The sequence below is a fragment of the Ornithodoros turicata genome, chromosome 1 (assembly GCF_037126465.1).
Source record: "Ornithodoros turicata isolate Travis chromosome 1, ASM3712646v1, whole genome shotgun sequence".
NCBI classification, from domain to species: Eukaryota; Metazoa; Arthropoda; class Arachnida; order Ixodida; family Argasidae; genus Ornithodoros; species Ornithodoros turicata.
This window is the reverse complement of record NC_088201.1, coordinates 182,065,048-182,081,551: the sequence shown is the minus strand read 5'-3', so window position 1 is coordinate 182,081,551 and position 16,504 is coordinate 182,065,048. Positions and strand designations below refer to the sequence as shown.

The 16,504-nt window shown below is 44.7% G+C and overlaps 1 protein-coding gene across 1 annotated transcript in view; it reads left to right on the top strand.

Annotated features, from left to right (window-relative positions):
- Nucleotides 1-8,403, top strand: part of LOC135373647 (uncharacterized) — a 45,504-nt gene extending 37,101 nt beyond the window's left edge. The window contains exons 9-11 of the mRNA XM_064606746.1: nucleotides 3,606-3,737; nucleotides 6,425-6,460; nucleotides 8,192-8,403. Coding sequence (XP_064462816.1) covers nucleotides 3,606-3,737; nucleotides 6,425-6,460; nucleotides 8,192-8,347 — 324 coding nt within the window. The 3' untranslated portion in view covers nucleotides 8,348-8,403. The remainder of the gene's footprint in view (nucleotides 1-3,605; nucleotides 3,738-6,424; nucleotides 6,461-8,191) is intronic.
- The last annotated feature ends 8,101 nt before the right edge of the window (nucleotides 8,404-16,504 follow it).

The following is a 16,504-nucleotide window of genomic DNA, read 5'->3' as shown; positions in this document are numbered from 1 at the left end:
CATTGCTTTCATGTGTTTCGCTCATTATTTTGACGTTGTTTTCTCCTTGTGACTGCTTTGTATGTGCTTGTTGACGTTTTCTTCGTGTCCAAATTGTTCTTATAGTGTATTATTGTACATCGCTTCTTTCACATTTGCACGACACCCTGCTTCGCCCGTGTAACGCCCCCTGCACTGTCTCCGGGGATGAACAAATTGAATGAGTGACATAGCACTCGCAGACGCCCTCCGTCTTGACCACAGGGGTGACACAAACCCGCGATGGTTGTAACTGCACTCACGCGGGTGCTTTTTCTCAAAACTGCCATCTTGCCCTGGTCGCACGTCATAAAAAACGTGGTTTTGAGATCCTGTGACCTTGTTTACCCAGTTGGAAATCTGTTGCAAGTGGATCCTCTTTAAAACCACTTGCAAGTGGTTTATGAAACAATTCCCACTTGAGAAACCACTTCAGCCAGACCCCTTTGAGATCCACTTTGAAAACCACTTACAACCATGTCCACTTTGGAAACCACTTGTAAGTGGTTTATGAAACAATTCCCACTTGAGAAACCACTTGCAGTTGGATCCACCTTGAAAACCACTTGTAACCAAGTCCACTTTGGAACCCACTTGCAAGCAGATCCACTCTGGAAACCACGATGTGGTTTCCAGACTGGATGTACTTACAAGTGGTTTCCAGAGTGGAAAGGGCTGCAAGTGGCTTTTCTAGGTGGGTCCAGCTCCAACTGGTTTCTGAGGTAGGGATCACTGCATAAACCAAACTACTTGTAGATGGTGAAAGAAAACATTCCTTGCTGCATAGTGTGTACATGGAGGAAGAAATGACACTGCACGTGGTAAAGCAGGGAACGTTATAACAGCATTTGCAGTATTTTGTTCAGTACATAATCACACAACATTAACGTGAACCTGAAGGCGTAAGTACAACAGTGCTTACTTCAGTGCAGAACACAACATATGTATTTAACTGTCCAAGTTAACTCCACAAACTCACACTCCCAGACCAGAAATCTTATTCGGTTTAAGCGGAGATCACATACACAATTTTCATTGAAAGTGACCAAAATTTATCATTCCGAATCGACGAATTTTTTAAATGTGAATGTGAAGTGGAACCAGTCGCACAATTGGAGGTCTGCCTATAGTTTCCCATTGGCCAACAGCATCAAGGATTTTCCCATTAAAGTCACACTGAAATTCTAATTTCCGATGCACTTTTTGAATGCGCAGTGATTATTCTGTTGCATCAGAAAGCATGTTTTCGCTGTAAAAATGAGTTACACAAAATACCGTTCCTGCGTGAACATTTATTCTTACACACATAAAAATACAGTAGATGTGAAAATATTTAAAGTGGCAGATACAACTGTGAAAGTTATTTGTGATGTTTTTATAAGAGCGAGTATTCACCAAGCGGTTGAAAATCGCTAGCAGGACATAGAAATGCCAAGAACAGAAACCGTAATAAGCACTTACATGTTGTGAAGGTATTCTGTCAATCATCAACACACCATAAATCCACAATGAGAAAGTTCACAGAGATGTCTCCCATGTCCGAACAGTGACGACGAAAAAAATGGCATGAAGCTTTTTTTCGTAGGAGATTTCTAATGCCCGTCCAGCTTGCCTTTCTTGCGTGAAATTTAAGTCCAGCTTCGTTGAGAATCCGTTTTGTCCACCAAATGCCGACGCCCCTATGCCAGTCGCGTCGAACGAGGGTAACCTTCAAGTAATAACATTTCGAAAGATAATGCAAAAGCTGCTGGAACAGCCGCATGTCAACGTATGTGAGCAGCAAAATATATTACATACCGTTGGACACAGCGCGTGTGGCAACACACTGAGAGCACGATCCTCCCGTCAACGGCCACGGTGCCTGCGAGTGCAAGAGTAAAAACATGCACAGCGGTGTTGAAAAAACGGGAATGCTTGACAAATCGACTACTGACCTTAGAGATGGATAAAATCCTCGAAATCAAGCACGAATGACGCCGAGTACTTAAGAGCGACCGCGCACAACCCCATGCTCCAACATTTCGTGAGACTGGAGAGTGGAGACCGTTGGCGGTCCCGGCGTCCCGGCCGGCGTCCCACCTCGCTTCTGGAGGACGAGTCGACATACATCCACTGATTGTTGTACGGAATGCATTAAAAATGGCTTACAGTAAGAGGTGAAATAGCAAGGTACCATGGCACATGTACTTTTGAGGATAATACGTTCACAAACATTTGAAATGACGCGAACTATTTTCAACTCGCACGAGCCACGATGTGGTGCGCCACGGAGACGTATTACGACGCGCCCTCTTGGCGATGGCGGCGATACCGCGGCCGAAGTTCCTCCTCGGTCGATTTGTTCGGAATAAATTTTAATTTCAAGTTTTCATTTAAATTTCACTTGCAATAATTTCGATACGGTTCGTGTGATGGAATTTCACTTGTTTGAATTGGTTTGAATTAGTTCTTCCTCAACACGAACACGAAGCGTTCTTCTTAATTATATATTTTTATCCTAATCATTTTTTCTTTTTCCTGCCAATAAATTCCCCAATCATATATTATTACTTAATTTGAGAGTGATGATGTACCGCTGTACTCGACCTCTCGATCTTCCATCCTGAACCACTCTGGCCTCAAAGTGGGTACATTTCTGACCACTTTGGCCCCTAAGTGGATCCGTTCTTGACCTCCATGGCTTCTAAGTGGATCAATTCTTCACCACTTTGGCCTTAAGTGGATCCTTCCTTGGCCACTTTAGCCCCAAAGTGGATCTCTGCTTGACCACTTTGGCCTTAAGTGGATCCTTCCTTGGCCACTTTAGCCCCAAAGTGGATCTCTGCTTGACCACTTTGGCCTCCAAGTGGATCCTGCTTAAACCACTTTGGCCTTCAAGTGGACTCTGTTTAAACCACTTTAGCCTTTAAGTTGATCCTGTTTAAACCACTTCAGATTCCACTTTGTTTTTCCAACTGGGTACATATCGTTTTGCCGTTTACCAACATATTCCCGTCGTCAAAACGCCAAGAGATGGACGTATTTTGCCATCATAAACTATGCTGTGCTTCTTCCGCAACATGGTAGCCCATTTCTCCTTAGTTAGTAAGTAGTAGTAGTTAGTAAGTACATCGCATCGGCTAGGTGAGTCTTAACGCGTGGTCGTCATCACATCATTGGAAGTCGTCAACAGTACGGGGCCTTATGTGCAAAACTGCGCGCTTTACTGCAAGATTATCGGATAGAAGTAATTACCGTGATCGAAACACATCCAAAACGTTAGGCAGAAACAACCACCGCATTGTTTTCAAACTGTTTGGCCGCCGATCACGGGCGCCGCCATCTTTAAGGTCACCTGTGCCTTGACGTTTGCTGTGACGTGAGACCAGGACCTGTCCAGGATGCATTGCGTTCGTCCAGCACGCTTTCGTCTACGGAGCATTACCCTGGATGACAGCTGTGGTCTTGACAGCGCGTGACCTTCTGTTGCCAGTATTTTCGCTGTTCATGCGTGTTAAAAGAAGACCTTTCAAAGGTCATCTTGCATATCCACATCCGGAGCGAAACATTTTATGCATTTGTAACGTTATAATCCTGGCGCCCCATAGAGCCCTATGAACGTCGCAAGTGGAGGTTGCGGTATTCGTTGCAAGGTTTACCTCGGCTACAGTCATGGTATGGAAGTACGGAAGTTTGATGGTCCGCCGGGAGTCGTGTGCCAGAACGGCTCCGATCTATGGGTAAGATCTCATTAAATCAATCCTTCATCCCTTGCCGCCAGGCGGCCGATAGTTGGGGAACTGGGTGTTCCCCTCGTTAGTATCTGTCTATAAATGTGCTTTGTGACCTGTCTCGTATTTTTCACTATTACAAATGTTAAAAACTCGCATGTTAAAACATTTACTCGCAAGCGGCAAAAGTCTTTGACCCAGCGATTACCTGAGCGGAACAAGACCTAGAAGCGAAGGCATGAGCGTGATAATTGATTGAGACCGTGATGTTCGCGCTTTCTTTTCTTTTTCTTTTTGCTCCTGTGTCGCGCAAGTAGTCGTGCGTCTCTTGAACAGTGTAAACACTTCGCGTCCCGCTGTGCGCAATTGTATTGTGCGATTCGGAAGCAGTTTGCCGAACCCGACGTGACCAAAGCAAACTCGAGAAAGCACGCGGGTCAAGCGCAAGGCGCAGAGCGCGCATCGTACCTTGAATGCTGGCATTCTATGAGGCTCGTGCAGGTGACGTCACGCGCAGCCTTTGAACGGCTTTGGGCCACGTGACTTGGGAAAACATTGGGGATGCGTCGCTGGCGTCATACTGCGGCCCGAATGAGCCAACAGCGTGTGTTTTTACAATGTATGCTCGTAATTGCATGCACACTGCAACAACTCACGGCATGCCCTTCTACAGTTACTCCGGTGCGGCGATATGTTTTCCCGAGTCACGTGACCAAACGTGACGTAAACCTGCGTGCGACCTCACCGCGGAGCATGCACGAAACCCCAGGCAGCACGGTGCAAAAATTGCTCTCCCAATGAAATTCGTCAACAGAAAGGGAGCAGCGATTAAAAGGTTGTACGCGCTTTCCGTGTCTTGTCTTAATCCCGGGAAATTCTAGTCCGGGGTCCGCAAAAAAAAAAAAAAAAATACAATAAAAATAGCGAAGTCTCTATACTCGAAAAATTCCCCGGCATTCCAGGCAATACCCCCCGGTGACTGTCGTCTTGATGAGGGTCGGTGAAGCGCCACCCGGAGACAAAGTCTGATCCCTAGAACGACGTGACGTAACAATCAACGGTCCGCCAATGCCGTGCTTTCGGCAGTTGTAGTCATGGAGGGGAGCCGATATGAACCACATGGGTAGCCGTTGGAGTCCACGGGATGCCTATGTTACAAAAATCGTCAGCGGCAATAGACCTCTCCCTGCTTGTAAACAAATGACGTCGTAGTGTTCGACAGTGGCGCAAATTTGGTAGGATTGATCTACGATCGAAACTAGGGGTGAACAAGGGCGCGCCCGAAAGCCACGGCCTCCAGGGAATTACGATGGTCCCTGAAAGGGACGCGACCTGAGGTCCTACTTTTCTTTCAATAGGAGACAGCGAACAAGTGACACTTCGTGGAACCCAGCCCTCCCCTTCCAATTTGTTTCGGTTTCAGTCTGTCAACCAACGTCATGATGACGTTTCTCGGGTAGAGGTCTATTGGCTGGACTCCGCATTTCATATGTCTACATCGGAAGGAGTGAGAGGCGAACTGGCCTTCCCTGTACCTATAGGGTTGCGTTCGTTTATTAATGCGTTAGCATTACGAGTGACAAAGTGGAAAAAGCTGTATGTATGTATGTGTGCATGAGATGCTGAAGCCTCACCGAGGCAGGGGTATAAGTGGAGATGTAAAGGGGAGGTAAGACGGTAAATGAAGCTAAATTGTAGGAAACTGAAGCTCTTGAAGGTCATTAGGAGTAAGAGGTAAATGTAAGTAAACGTAATTAAAGCAAGAAAGTTGAGTTTAAAGGTAATCAATGTAAGATATATATATATATATATAATTAAGAGAAAGGTTAAAGGAAATTTAAGACTATCAAAGGTAACCACAGGTTACCGGAGGTAATTATAGTTAATTAACGTCAGGTAAAGGGAAATTGAGAGTGATTAACGCAAGCAAACGTAATTGAAAGAAATAAATGGAATTCAATATTAGCTCAAGTACTCGTGGTTACCTCTGCCAATTAAAGGGAAATTAAAGTAACTGAGGTAATTAAAGGTTCATTAAATGAACTTACGTACTGTAATTGAAAGTGTCGAACCGGAAGTCAAGTATAGACGGGAAGAGGGAGGAGGACAACCGGAAGTTGGGTTTAGACTGAAAGTGGATACCCGGAAGTCAAGTATAGACCGGAAAAGGCGCTGAATGCTAACGCATTTCTCTCACATTTACCGCAGAATCGCACCTTAATTTTTGGACCCTGGCAACTCGTGAGTCTCCTCTTGGTGAGCTGAAATGCCGGCCGCGGAGACGGCTCTCGTGGCGTTCACCTTTGTGGCAGTGACTCCCGTTCTAAACCTGGAGGATTCGACACTAGAGGTGCTCGAGAGACGACTGCCAGCGACTCTCCTTTCGATGCGGGTCGCTGGAGTCGATGACGTACGATGACTCTCGCCGGCAGGTTGCGCGAGTTGAATAAACGAACACAACCCTAGGTGGCTGGACCCGTTGACGTAGGTAGGCTCTCGTACGTCACGGCTGCGACTCGCGAAGGCCTTCTTTCGCGTGAGTGCAGGGAAGGAACAGAGTCAAGATGTACTCTCAAAGACAAACGGACCATAGTTTTGGTGAACCTGACGGATTTGTTCGACATTTTTAAATGCAGTTTCTCACACTATACCTTTGCAATGTTCGTGACAAACTGCTTTTATTTTTTCTCATTTAGGAGGCGAGACATATTTGCCCCGATTTCGATGCCAACGTAAGTAAACTGCTGCACATTCGTCACGCATACAGAGGTAGATATAGTAAGGCATAGTGTAACTTGACACATGACCACAAGCATTGGCCATTAGTCATGTTTTGGCAAAGGTTTGCTCAGATTACACGCCGTCTTACCGCCGACTTATAGAAATAGATTTATTTATAATAATATAATATATAAATTATAAAAATTATAAAATATATATATATAAATTGAAGGCCGCCGTCTTATAAAACACCCCATCTGATCGTCATCATTTATTGTTGTTGTTGTTTTTAATTATAAAAGCTACTAAGTTGTCCCAATGAGAGCATCTGGTCCCTTGGGTCACCAGATACCGGAGCCGTTTTCAGAACAAAAATCCGTGTGATAGATCGTCCGCAAAAAGTTCGTGAAGGAACACCATTTTTTTCTTTATTTTGTTCATTGCGCATCTTCGGAGACGCGTCTTTCCTTCACCCTCAATGTGAGAGGGTGAAGAAGCACAGTGCCGCCGCATGCGTCGAAGATGAGCTTTAGATTGCGGAAACAAAACAAAAACAAATGTATCGGGCAACTCTATCGGAACTGCCCTTATCTTGGGTTGCGTTTTCTGTTTTCTTTTAATCTTTTTCCACGACGCAAGAGGCGATAGTGTGCTCTTTCCCCCAAGACCAGCTCCCGTGGCATAGTGGTTTGGATGATCGAGACTGGGAGGTGACACGGGTTCGAATCCTGTCACCGGCTGTGTTGTCTGAGGTTTTCCCTGAGTTTTCCAAAGACTTTCCAGACGAATGTCGGCACAGTTCCCCCTGAAGTCGAGCCCGGACGCATACTAAGGCCCTGTCCCCCACTCTTGCTTGCTGTCCTCTCTCCATCTGTCTACGTCCGTACGCCGCTCAAGCCACAGTTGCTTCGCGGCGCTAACACGGAACTCTTAAGAAAAGCTTACCCAAGGCACCAGATGTTCTCAGTGGGACAACTTGGTAGCTTTTATAATTAAAAAGTTAATCGTTGAAAGTTAATTAAGACATTGCCTTGGGGATTTGCTAATGCCCTCCTAAGGAGTGCCCTTCATCATATGCTATATTGCAATAGATTTCATCTCGTAAAAGTGATATACAGTGAAACCTCGTTAATATGACTACGACCGTTACCACAGATTTTGGTCATAAAGCGAATTGTCATGCTAACGAGAAACGGACAATCCGCTGACCTCAGAGACCGCTTCGTTCCAACCATTCTTAGGTGCATAACATCGGCATAGTGTGACCTGGTCACGTGGTCACTGCTGTTTTAAGCACTACGGTGCTTTGGCAGTCCGAAAAGCGCTATGAGTAATTCCAAGGTCAACAATATCAGGAGTCATCCCAAACCTCGGCGCCCTACTTCAACACGTGTCACTCTCTGCCTGAGGTATGTGTGTAGCCTCTCTGCGGGTCATGTGACGTGGTCATAATAACGGGAAGATAACGCCTGTGTTTGACCATACTTGTGACAAAAAGCTCAGTCATAGTCTGATAAGCGGATTGTCATACTAACGAGATGGATTTACATGGCGGCGCAACGGTTGCCAAGAAAAACGGTCGTAAAGTGAGTATGTCATATTATCGGGGGTCATATTAACGAGGGTTCACCGTATATATTTTTAAAGAATATGTTCGCATTTAGCTGGGACACCCTGTATATCTGCGTACTCCGTAGATTATACGTGAACATAAACTCCTACATTCCTCTTTGTTAACCCAGATCGCTACAACTGATGAGCCTTACCTCCAGTACGAGGAATTTCAAAACGTCATCTACACTGCATGGCGTGTGGACAGCTTCGACGCTTCTAAGAAAGACGATGAGATCTGCATGACGACAGATAGCAACAAGCGAAGATATCGGTACCGCTACTAACTGCAGCGCTGAAGAGACCTTCATTATCTGATTGCAATAAAGCATTGTGCATCTTATACCAGTCTGAACGGCTAGACTTCGTTGAAGTAGTTTGCGTTATTTTCGCATGATATAACAACATTCTCCCCAATCTTTCGGGATCCTCCAATGGTGCTGCACCAATAATTCTTTATTTTTCTTTCTTTGGTCGGCGGTGATTGCACACCTATTAGCATTGTGGTGGCAGATGTGCGAAGCAACCACTGTGCTTGCAATACATACAAGAGCACCCGGCCGCGTCCTTTCATAACTACGAACGAAGAATAAAGGTTGCTATAGTAGCAATCTTTGTTGTTCGTTCGTAGCAGCCCATAGCAAGAGCTTTGCGCACCATTCACGGCTGCTTGTTTGCGTGAACCGCACAGCATAAAGATAACAATGGTGTGCCTCGAAGTAACTGTGATAAATAGCAGCGAACTTAGACTAAACTGGACAGAAAAATGCAAACACCATACTTGGAGTAACGTATAATAAACTAACCAACGTGGCGTTCCGTCGTATCTGCCCCGCTAAGCCTAACGGCCGCTAGAATTTGGGCTTCTTTCGCTAAAACGACTTGGGCAGCCATAGAAACCCCGTGATTTTGGCTGTTTAAATTTTGGTACCGTGCTTTTAAACACGTCATACAACTAGGAATCGAGCATTTTTCTTTGATTTTCCACGCTTCGAGAACAGGAATGCTCGGATCGGCGATTTCCCAAGCGGGATTATCGAGGTCCACCAGATAAGAACTGGCTAGGATTTTTGTCTCCGCATCCTTCTGTGATGTCTTCCTAGACTGTGGAGGTTCAAATCGAGCTGCGGCAGCTGTCTTCCTTTCATTTGGTACATCGCAACCCACGTACTAGATTACAGCTACCAGTTCATTTGCAACCCAATCCAATCGCCTAGTTTGGAAGCCAGCAGTCACTCTGCTCATCGACCCGTTCATTACTTCTTCGATTGCTATAATACCTTGTACTTCAGCTTACTTTCGGATTCTTCTACAAGCGGAATTTTCTTGTTCAAGTTGTAAATGGCATTCTCGTCATCAATGCGCGCCTTTTTACGGAAACTGTTGCTGACGTACGCTATAGGGTCTTGTATTCGCTTCTTCGCGTTCCAAACTCAAACCTTTTATTGTTCAGTCATGATGGTGATCTCGCGGGCCGACGTGTAGCGCGCGTAGCGGATCGTGCGGATGTGTTCCCGCATAAGAGTTGCCGATCCTTACACTGCACCGCATCAGTTAATAGGGTGTCGGTAAGCCCCTGACTACAATACACAGAAAGAACGAATCTATCTAACTAGAACGAATCGCAGAACATGCAGGGCGTTTTTTATATACTCGTGTGTATATTTTTACCGAATGTTTCTGATGAGACTATATGGGCTACCTGAATGCGGCTTTCGCAGGTAGGTTATGCGGCCAGGCGAATCCTCTCGGAAAGCGTATGTTACTATACTGGATGACAACGTATCTTATTATTAACAACTGCCACATAAACTGACATATAGGTTAGGTACGAAAAACGATAAAAAAACAATGCAAGTGAGCAACACAATAGGAACAATCCAGGGTAACTAGTATAGGTTCTTGATGGCGAATAGCAGCAAGAAGACAAGGATAAAGGTGGAAGTAGACAGGACAGTTGAGAGTCTGCAGTTGTCCTGTCTACTCCTACTTTTGTCCTTGTCTTCTTGCTGCTATTCGCCATCATGAAGTGAGCAACAAAACGGACGGTGCAGCGCTTGTCATTCCTGTCATTCTTGCATTGGGGTCTTTGGCCTCCTAAATTCGACGTTTTGGAGGAAATACGACATGTCAGGATTGAAGCCAGTCATTATTCACCACTCTTTCTCAAATGTCCTGAAACGAGCACGTCTCAGTAAACCAAAAACGTCTAATGGACATCCAGAGGATGGTATAGAGGGAACATTTGGGATGTCTAGTAGATATCCAGATATGTCCACGTTGCATTCCATAGATGTTACATTGATCGTCGGAAGCTCGTCCATAACTGTATAAATGCATGTCCTCTGGATGTATCTGCTGGACATTTGTCACATCCAGTGGACGTGTTTGTGAGGCATTGCGACGTCTAATATGCGTCCTATTGATGTTCCTATCGGATTAACATACGACAGTATATATATACTTCACTGGCTTTGCACTGGGCTTTCAGTGCGTGAGTCATCTCACCCTGACGGGAGAAATCACGTGTTACGTGACCTTCTGACGCCATCCACTCAAACGTTGCCTGCCTGCGTACTGCTGATGAGGCCCAACAAGGCCGAAACAGCTGTCCCGTACTGGCATGGCGACGTTTGAGTTACACACACACACACACACACACACACACACACACACATATATATATATATATATATATATATATATATATATATATAGGGTGAGGTAAAAGGATTATCAAACGGCCACGAAGTTTTACAGAAGTTCAAAAAAAGACGCGGAAACAGATTTTAGGGAATTTACAAACACTAGTTTATTACATAGGGAGACGTTAAAAAGTAAAATGGGCAAGGGGTCGACGTTTCGACAGTGGCACTGTCTTCGTCAGGACAAAAGATGCGTAGCTGGTTACACATTACTTAAATAGGTCTTGTACATGACGTCGTAATCGGTACGGGCACACACACACACATATATATATATGTGTATATACACATATATATAGATACTCATGGAACGATGCGACAGCACCAGAGGACACGTGTTTCGCCGTGTTTGCGGCTCGTCGGCCCTGGGTAGCTGCGCATCGTTCGGGATTGGCAAACCAGGGGTCACTCAGCGAGCGATATACACCTGGGAGGGTGACAGAGCACTCATCAAAGCCACAGTGCAAGCCAGTGAATTATAAAAAGAGGAAGAAAGCCATTAAAAAATAAGAAAAATGACGCTAGATGTGTTTGAAATTCAAACTTACAGATTAAGATGGCTTCTATGGCTGCACGTAGAAAAACAGATACTCATGGAACGATGCGACAGCACCAGAGGACACGTGTTTCGCCGTGTTTCGCCGTGTTTGCGGCTCGTCGGCCCTGGGTAGCTGCGCATCGTTCGGGATTGGCAAACCAGGGGTCACTCAGCGAGCGATATACACCTGGGAGGGTGACAGAGCACTCATCAAAGCCACAGTGCAAGCCAGTGAATTATAAAAAGAGGAAGAAAGCCATTAAAAAATAAGAAAAATGACGCTAGATGTGTTTGAAATTCAAACTTACAGATTAAGATGGCTTCTATGGCTGCACGTAGAAAAACAGATACTCATGGAACGATGCGACAGCACCAGAGGACACGTGTTTCGCCGTGTTTGCGCCGTGTTTACACGTGTCCTCTGGTGCTGTCGCATCGTTCCATGAGTATCTGTTTTTCTACGTGCAGCCATAGAAGCCATCTTAATCTGTAAGTTTGAATTTCAAACACATCTAGCGTCATTTTTCTTATTTTTTAATGGCTTTCTTCCTCTTTTTATAATTCACTGGCTTGCACTGTGGCTTTGATGAGTGCTCTGTCACCCTCCCAGGTGTATATCGCTCGCTGAGTGACCCCTGGTTTGCCAATCCCGAACGATGCGCAGCTACCCAGGGCCGACGAGCCGCAAACACGGCGAAACACGTGTCCTCTGGTGCTGTCGCATCGTTCCATGAGTATCTGTTTTTCTACGTGCAGCCATAGAAGCCATCTTAATCTGTAAGTTTGAATTTCAAACACATCTAGCGTCATTTTTCTTATTTTTTAATGGCTTTCTTCCTCTTTTTATATATATATATATATATATTTATATATATAGATTAGAAGCTTAGGAGGGCGGTTGACCACGAGAATGAAATAAGCAGGAAAAATCAGAAGACGACAAAGAGCTTACAGGGGAAGTTTATTAACACATATAGGGATAGGGGTCGACATTTCGGCAGTCAGCGCTGCCTTCGACGGGACTGGGGTTTTGTGACAAGAACAAGCTTTATATATGGGAGAGGGTTATGTACAAGGGAAAGATGCAGCGCATGCGCTTTTGTCATGACTAACACAGGTTGGTGACTAAGTGAAAGGTGAATGACCGGGTCTGTGCAGCAAGACCTTGAGGAAATACCCGTGATCCTGAAAAAGAGACAAAAGAGCGTATGTATTGTGCTGGATTAGGAATGCAGGTTGCGAATAGTAGAAAGGATTCCTGGACCTTCGTTTATCTGACACTGGAATTTATGTATGAGATAAGATTCGCGCTGTTCCCTGAGCCGCTGGGAAGGAAAGCCTGACTGCAGGATGAAAATAGATATATTGGTGATTGAGTGTCCTGGTTTACTGAAATGGCGCGACACTGGCAGATTAGGTTTCTTTGCGACGTCAGATTTGTGGTTATTGAATCGCGTTCTAAACGATGTAGCTGTCTGTCCGATATATTGGGCGTTGCATTCATTGCATTGAAGAAGATAGACAACATTGGAAGAATTACAGTTAAAGTCGCCATTAATGTTAACCCGATAATTAGAATTGGTACTTTATGCAGAGTTAGCGGCTTGCATTGATTTACAAATTTGGCATCTACTTGCATTACAAGGGTGGCAACCAATGTTATTTTCTGGAAGTTTGTTAATTTTGGCATTTACTAGTCTGTCTTGGATGTTCCGCGCCCGGCGATAACTTACGTGCGGTGGCTGTGAGAATATTTCCTTCATCCGATCAGAATTTCCATTGGCTCGAGGAGATCTTTGGAGAAATTGTTGGCGATCTGTGGATCTTGCGCTGGCTATAGCATCTTTCACAAGTTTGTCCGGGTATTCACGATCAATGAAGGTTTGTTCTAGTCGTTGGATTTGGTTGTCTACTTCGGCATCGTTAGTGCATATTCTGCGGTAGCGCAATGCCTGACTATAAGGTATGGCTAACTTAGTATGTCTTGGATGGCAACTGCGGAACGATAAGTACTGCTGAGCATCTGTAGGCTTCCGGTATAAGTTGGTTGAGATGCCGCCGTTTTGTAACTTGACTTCCACATCCAAGAAGGTAACAGTGGAGGCGGAGTAGTGGGAGGTAAAATGAATGTTAGGGTGAATTTGGTTGAACCGGTTGATGAACGTGAGAAGGTCGCTTTGAGAATGAGGCCATATGATAAAAATATCATCGAAAAATTTCTTGTACACAAGTGGTTTCAATACGGAACATTCGAGAAATGTTTCCTCCAGGGATGCCATGAAGATATTGGCATAGTTGGGGGCCATTCTCGTGCCCATAGCTGTCCCGTTAACTTGCAGATAATGCTTGTTATCAAATTCAAATTTACTGGAAGTCAAAATAAGTGTTAGCAGTTCGGTGAGGACAGTCTGATCATACGGCTGGTCAGGTTGATTTTTGTATGCTGAAACGGCCGCTGCTATACCATCTGCGTAGGGAATATTAGTGTAAAGGGACGTGACGTCTAACGTTGCCAAGGGACAGCTTGAGGGAACGGTTACTTGTGATACAGTTTGAAGGAAATGGTTGGCGTCTTTGACGTAGGAAGGTAATTTAGGGGGATAGATTTAAGAACGTGATCGACGAAGGACATTATATTTTCTGTAGCGGTACCGTTACTGGACACAATTGGTCTTCCGGGATTGCCTGGTTTATGTATCTTAGGGAGCATGTAAAATCGGCCTGGTTTAGGGTCTTTAGGAAGTAAGTATTCGTAGAGCGCATCGCCAATTTTCTTAGTGGCATTTAACCATTTTAGTGTTTTACATATACCTACGGCAATTTCATTGGTGGGGTCGGATTCGAGAGGTTTGTAAAAGTCTCCACAATTAAGTTGACGGAGTCCTTCCGCCACATAAGCTTGCTATCCATTACGACTATGGCACCTCCTTTATCAGCCTGTTTGATGATGATACCTTCGTTGCTTTCTAGCGCGGACAAGCTTTGCTGTTCTGCTTTCGTAAGATTGTGTCGGAATTTCCGATTGGTTGAGTTTGCAAACTTATACCGGAAGCCTACAGATGCTCAGCTGTACTTATCGTTCCGCAGTTGCCATCCTAGACATACTAAGTTAGCCATACCTTATAGTCAGGCATTGCGCTACCGCAGAATATGCAGTAACGATGCCGAAGTAGACAACCATCTCCAACGACTAGAACAAACCTTCATTGATCGTGAATACCCGGATAAACTTGTGAAAGACGCTATAGCCAGGGCAAGATCCACAGATCGCCAACAATTTCTCCAAAGATCTCCTCGAGCCAATGGAAATTCTGCAGTAAATCTCACTGTCACATTCAATGGCAGCGTTCCTAACATTAGCCGGATACTCAACCGCCACTACACAATTCTTTCACAGTCTGTTATTGCCGGTTAAGTTATCGCCGTGCACGGAACCCACAAGATAGACTAGTAAATGCCAAAATTAACAAGCTTCCAAAAAATAACATTGGTTGTCACCCTTGTAATGCAACTAGATGCCAAATTTGTAAATCAATGCAAGCCGCTAACTCTGCAGAAAGTACCAATTCTAATTACCGGGTCAACATTAATGGCGACTTTAACTGTAATTCTTCCAATGTTGTCTATCTTCTTCAATGCAATGAATGCAACGCCCAATATATCGGACAGACGGCTACGTCGTTTAGAACGCGATTCAATAACCACAAATCTGACGTCGCAAAGAAACCTAATCTGCCAGTGTCGTGCCATTTCAGTAAACCAGGACACCCAATCACCAATATATCTATTTTCATCCTGCAGTCAGGCTTTCTTTCCCAGCGGCTCAGGGAACAGCGCGAGTCTTATCTCATTCATAAATTCCAGTGTCAGATAAACGAAGATCCAGGAATCCTTTCTACTATTCGCAACCTGCATTCCTAATCCAGCACAATACATACGCTCTTTTATCTCTTTTTCAGGCTCACGGGTATTTCCTCAAGGTCCTGCTGCACAGACCCGGTCATTCCCTTTTCACTTAGTCACCAACCTATGTTAGTCATGACAAAAGCGCATGCGCTGCTGTCTTCCCCTTGTACATAACCCTCTCCCATATATAAAGCTTGTTCTTGTCACCAAACCCCAGTCCCGTCGAAGGCAGCGCTGACTGCCGAAACGTCGACCCCTATCCCTATATGTGTTAATAAACTCCCCTTTGTGTTTTCCTGTAAGCTCTTTGTCGTCTTCTGATTTTTCCTGCTTATATATATATATATATATATATAAGTTCAAAAAAAGACGCGGAAACAGATTTTAGGGAATTTACAAACACTAGTTTATTACATAGGGAGACGTTAAAAAGTAAAATGGGCAAGGGGTCGACGTTTCGACAGTGGCACTGTCTTCGTCAGGACAAAAGATGCGTAGCTGGTTACACATTACTTAAATAGCTCTTGTACATGACGTCATAATCGGTACGGGCACGCGACAGGCGTTTGTCAATGAGTCAGATTCGGGAATATTCCAGAAGGTCAAGTCCGGGTGGTGATGTCATTCGCCGCAGGTCACTGTCCGCTTTGGGGAAAATTCCAGGCAGGATGAGCGCTGCTTCAAACTTACTTTACTGAAAAAAAGAGGAAAAGAAAAACAGAAAGGAAACGAAAAGGAAGAGAGTGTAGCTCATCTAGGCGGCCAGATTTCTTACCGTTGAAAGTGCTCCCAGATCTTCGTTAATGGTTGATTGGAATTTGTAAATGAGATAAGATTCGCGTTGTTCCCTGCACCGATCTGAGCTAAAATTTGACTGGACAATAAAAAGTGACACATTATTTAGTGAATGACCTGGTTGCTTGAAATGGCGAGACACCTGGAGGTTTGGCTTTTTTGTAATGTCAGATCGGTGGTTGTTGAACCTGATCCGAAATGATGTTTTAGTCTGACCAACGTATTGTGCTTGGCACATGCCGCACAGAATGGCGTAAATGACGTTAGATGAATTACAGTCGAAGTCACCATTAATTTTGACGGAAAAATTTGAATTAGTACGATGAAAGATCAGAACATCAGTTTATCTCTTGAATTAGTACTTTTAAGTACTTGGGTGCTTTGCATTAATTTGCATATTTGACACCTGCGACCATCGATTGGGTGACAGCCGTTCCCTTGATGCGCTGCTTTGCTAACCTTAGAGCTAACTAGATTATCGTGCAGGTTGCGCGCGCGCC